Source organism: Cucurbita pepo, chromosome LG05 (assembly GCF_002806865.2).
Source record: "Cucurbita pepo subsp. pepo cultivar mu-cu-16 chromosome LG05, ASM280686v2, whole genome shotgun sequence".
Lineage (NCBI taxonomy): Eukaryota > Viridiplantae > Streptophyta > Magnoliopsida > Cucurbitales > Cucurbitaceae > Cucurbita > Cucurbita pepo.
Window position 1 is genome coordinate 5,757,993 of NC_036642.1, and position 4,746 is coordinate 5,762,738.

At 40.5% G+C, this 4,746-nt stretch overlaps 1 protein-coding gene across 2 annotated transcripts; it reads left to right on the top strand.

Moving 5' to 3' along the window:
• The first annotated feature begins 350 nt into the window (after positions 1-350).
• Positions 351-4,168, top strand: LOC111794434 (ethylene-responsive transcription factor RAP2-7-like). Of its 2 annotated transcripts, XM_023676448.1 has the most exons (10): positions 351-1,385; positions 1,613-1,638; positions 1,803-1,833; positions 1,930-2,017; positions 2,143-2,288; positions 2,516-2,560; positions 2,671-2,774; positions 2,874-2,995; positions 3,107-3,220; positions 3,687-4,168. In XM_023676448.1, exons 1-10 carry the CDS (start codon positions 862-864, stop codon positions 3,963-3,965), a joined length of 1,479 nt encoding a protein of 492 aa, XP_023532216.1. In that variant the 5' UTR covers positions 351-861; the 3' UTR covers positions 3,966-4,168. The 2 variants fall into 2 exon arrangements, with proteins under 2 accessions (XP_023532216.1, XP_023532217.1); XM_023676449.1 differs by lacking the exon at positions 2,516-2,560.
• Positions 4,169-4,746: the final 578 nt, after the last annotated feature.

Here is a 4,746-nt window from a genome sequence, read left to right on the forward strand (position 1 = left end):
TGTGAAAAAGGAAAATGGTTTTTGTAAGTCATGAAAAGAGTATTTTTGTAATAATCATGAAAATAAAATGAACGGTGATAGATGTGTTTTGAATATTATGGAGGGAGGGATCCGCCGTACACATACACACGACCGCTACGTGTTGATTAGTTGGTTAGTTATACAGACGGCTGTTCCCGTCTATGAAACACCACGGAGAAATGCGTTGCAAAACAGAGGATTATTACCTTGGCAATATCAAGAGTCAACCGGTTACCGGGTGAAACCGGTGATTTGGCTTGATGAAAGAGAGAAATAAAATGTTTATATATATATTATTATTCCCTTGCTCTTAGAATGGGTCTGAAATGTTCCTTCATACGTCCCATCCTCTTCTTTCATCTTTCTCCGCCCTGGAATCACTTAGTTGCTAATAATTTCAGATTACTCCGGTGCCGGTATCTTCGCCGACGGGATGACTAATGCTAATATCTCTAGAGCTTTTGCTGCTCGATTCTCTCTTTGACTGAGTTTTTTTTTTTGTTGTTGTTGTCTTTTACTGTTTGGTGACCGGCGAACGGCGGCGTTTCTGGCCGGAAACGGAAGAGACGAAGCTGTAGTTCACTATCTACTTGTACTTTTTTTGTTCGCTTGGTTGTGTTTCTGGTTTTTTTTTTTTTTTTTAAACTTTGTCCATTCAAATTGTTAGTGCGATTTGTTGTTTTAGTCGTTTGGTGGTTTCTGATTACGATTGATTTATACTGTTCGATCAAACACGGTGATCGATGCTTGAATGTTGAATTGGATCGACTGCGAAGGCGCGTGATAGAGAAAACTTATTAGAATTTAGGATTGGGAACTTCGGAGAGACATTAAGAGAAGATGTTTGATCTTAATCTCAATGTCGACTCGGTTGATGCGACTCAGAAGGAGGACTCCGTCGTGTTCTTTGAGAAGCTTCCTCAAGGCTCGGGGAACCATGTGGATGAATCAGGAACTTCCAATTCTTCGATTGTCAATGCGGATACCTCCAGCAATGGCGGCGATGACGACTCGTGCTCCACACGCGCTGGTGGCGAGCTCTTCACGCTCAACTTCGAAATATTGAAGGCTGGAAGCACGAACGATATGGTCACTAAGGAATTTTTTCCATTAGGTGGAGCGGTGAATGCTGAATTCGGGATTCCTCAGGGGCATAAATCGGCCTCTTCTTCGTCATCTTCATCGAGGAAGAACTGGATCGACCTTGCGTGCAATCGAAGCAGTTCAGCAGGGGAGGGGAGAACCGTTCAGCCAGTTCAGCCTCAGCCGGTGAAGAAGAGCAGGAGAGGTCCAAGGTCTCGGAGTTCGCAGTACAGAGGCGTCACATTCTACCGGAGGACTGGGCGGTGGGAATCACATATTTGGTGAGTGAATTTGACTTACTAAAAAATTTGTTGAATCGTGTAATTGTTTGCTTTTGCCTCTTTCGTTAAATTCTGATAGTCCGTTCGTTCACTCAATTGACGTATCCTTCCGTTGAATTCAAATGAATTTATTTGCTTGATTGAATTAGATTTCTAATGCACTCCGATGTATGCTTCATTAGTCATCTATTGTCTAAACTTCTTGTTTTTCAACTGTTCGCGTGCAGGGACTGCGGGAAGCAAGTCTATCTCGGTATGACTTTTGACTCGATTACTTAATTTGCTTTGATTTGTGTTATTTATGGAAATATTTGTCATCTACAGCATTTTCCGAGTTTTGTTTTTTAAGGAAATCTTCGTTAACATATTCTGTTTTGGAAAATTCCTGACGAATTTATAATTCTTCGGTTCCTGTAGGTGGATTCGACACGGCACACTCTGCAGCAAGGTAAATTCATATGCGTGGAGGAGAAAGAAAGCCCACACTTATACTATTATGAGCAAAGAATTTGTGTTTTGACTTTTTGAAGTTTTCTAAATTTAGAGCATATGATCGAGCTGCTATCAAGTTCAGGGGGGTAGACGCTGATATTAATTTCAATGTTAGCGATTATGAGGAAGACCTGAAACTGGTTAGCTGAAGTGCCGTCTATTTTATCTTTCCTTCAGCGAATTCGTTTCATCGTCAAATTACATGATTTATAAGAATTACTTTTCCTAAGAATTTCCTTTATCCTTCAATAATATTCTCGAGCAGATGGAGAACTTAAGCAAGGAAGAGTTTGTTCACATACTTCGTCGCCAGAGCACTGGTTTCTCAAGGGGGAGCTCAAAATATAGAGGGGTAACACTGCACAAATGTGGCCGATGGGAGGCTAGAATGGGGCAGCTCCTTGGGAAAAAGTGAGCAATCATAATGTGAAATTGAAAAGCATGCTTTACTTTTGATCTTTGGTTAAGTAAGAGGCCTGTGAATAAACGTTATATAGCAAACTGAGACTTGGTTTCTAGCCTTTTCTCAATGGATTATTTGTTCTTTCATCACTTGGAAAAATAGAAATCTAAGATGCCTATTTCTTAGAAGAAATGGGATGGTGTTTTCATCACGGAGGTTATAATCCTTTCTGCAGGTATATATATCTTGGGCTGTTCGACAGCGAGGTCGAAGCTGCAAGGTCTTAAAGCACGAATTTCACTCTACCTGAACTGATTTTATTATCCTGAACTTTCAACCTCAATAGGCATCCAACCAACACGTCTCCCTTTTTATTTTTGTGGAAATTAGGGCTTATGACAAGGCAGCAATCAAATGTAATGGGCGGGAGGCAGTAACCAACTTTGAGCCTAGCACATACGAAGGAGAGGGAGTTTCTGAGGGCAGCAGTGAAGGTATATAGCTATAAACCATATACGCTTATGCATGGATGATCTGGTGGTTATCACAATTTGTTCCAACTGGTTTTTGATTGTGTACAAATTCCATTATAGGTGGTCGGAGTATGCTTGATTTGAATTTAGGGATTTCACCCCCTTCCAACTGTCCAAAGGATGATGATGGGCATCTGCGATTCCAATCTGGTCCTTGCTTTCCTAATGATAGGAGCACAATGGTAAACACTAAACAAAGAATTCGTGAAACATTCCAGTTTCTATTTAGTAATGAAAGTTCCCAAAATTGAATGACTGACAAAGAAAAATTATTTGAATTATCTATGTTGAAGATGGAGAGCAATGCCCGTGCAGCAGTTGGCGATCCACCTGTGAATGGATTGGTAATGACATCAGAGCATGCTCCCTTATGGAACGGTACACAATCTAGCTTCTTCCCCAGTGAGGTGAGTTTCACTGATATGATGTTATTTTAGAGCTTAGTTCGAAAATTTGTGAACATTTTCGCTATCAGTTTCCTGGTTGAACTCAAAACAAATATGGTTCAATCAATTGTATCCCACAGCATCTTTGATTACTGAATTAATTGCAAGGGTAGTCGGCCCCTTTTAACTTGCTGCTGTACATCATAGAGTATTACGATCAAAATAGCACTTGATGTTTTTCCACTCATAATGTCCAATGACTCAAAGGATGAACAATTTGACTTTAGCAATCATTGAACTGCTTAGTGGATAACATAGTACGACACTGCACGACTTATTCTTGTGAGCCCACTAGATGAATGAATAGTCAAACTTGATAGCAGTGGAGGCTAATATTTGATCTAATGTTGGAAACTATTAACAACACATCAGATGCTAAAGCAAACAGGACCTGAATTACATGGTATTATCTGAATTTTGCTTTCAGGAAAGCATGACAGAGAAGAGACTTGCATTAGGTTCATCCCAAGGTGTCCCTAACTGGGCATGGCAAATCCATGGCCCGATTAATGCCGCCCAAATGCCACTGTTCTCTACTGCAGCATCATCAGGATTCTCATTTTCAGCTACCCATTTCCCGGCTGCCATGCCTCCGCCTCACCAACCGAGCTCGATCGCCCAAAATATCCATTTCAATTCTGCCAAAGCTTCCCTCAACTCCCCCCAGTATCACCACCTGTTGAACCAACAACATGCACCGCCATAATCCTTATTCTTCTATATTAGAGGGTGACCATAAGTGAGATATGCTTAATTGGTTATCTTCATTTCATTTGTATGCTTTTAAGTAATGATTAATTTGCACTTCTATGGCTTGATTTCTGACTAATAGCTCATTACAAAATACTATGTTTCACATTTCTGTACCTTTCAAACATGCTTATATAATACGTACTCCTGCATTCACTATTGTACAGTTCCCTGCCCCTAACTTTTTCCTTTTTTCTGTGTTCCTGGTAACATTTGTCTCAGTTTCTGGTTAGAACTGTACCTTATCGTGTTCTATGCCCTTTTTATAAAACCTTTTCAGTAGGGTAAAAGAAGTTAAGTTTCTTACATTCTATCGGACCCAACCCAACGTGTCTTCATAGGCCAAGAATTACAAGATTGTCTCTTTTATTATGGGGTGTCGGAGGGATTGTAGGGTCTAGAGAAAGTTGCGGAAGGAAGAACCGTGTCGTTTCTTTGGATCTAGCTGTTGAATGTTTGGGTGATATAATAACTCAGTTTTCGGTCATTGATCCCTGAAACGCTAGTCCGGACACTTAAAAAGGTTGAGAGAGTCCGGTGCAGTCATATTGAGGATTGTTGGAAGGGAGTTACACATTGGCTAGTTTAGGGAATGACCATTGGTTTATAAGTAAGGAATACACCTCCATTGGTATGAAACCTTTTGGGGAAGCCGAAAGCAAAGCAAAGTGGACAATATCATACCATTGTAGAGAGTCGTGATTCCTAACATGGTGTTAGAGTCATATTCTTAACTT

Bases quoted from the DNA above. Each gene is read 5' to 3' on its own strand.
- LOC111794434 (XM_023676448.1), top strand. From the start codon at position 862: ATGTTTGATCTTAATCTCAATGTCGACTCGGTTGATGCGACTCAGAAG. The intron at 2,775-2,873 runs GTATATAGCTAT...ATTCCATTATAG, and splicing joins TTCTGAGGGCAGCAGTGAAG to GTGGTCGGAGTATGCTTGAT. The intron at 2,996-3,106 runs GTAAACACTAAA...TCTATGTTGAAG, and splicing joins CTAATGATAGGAGCACAATG to ATGGAGAGCAATGCCCGTGC.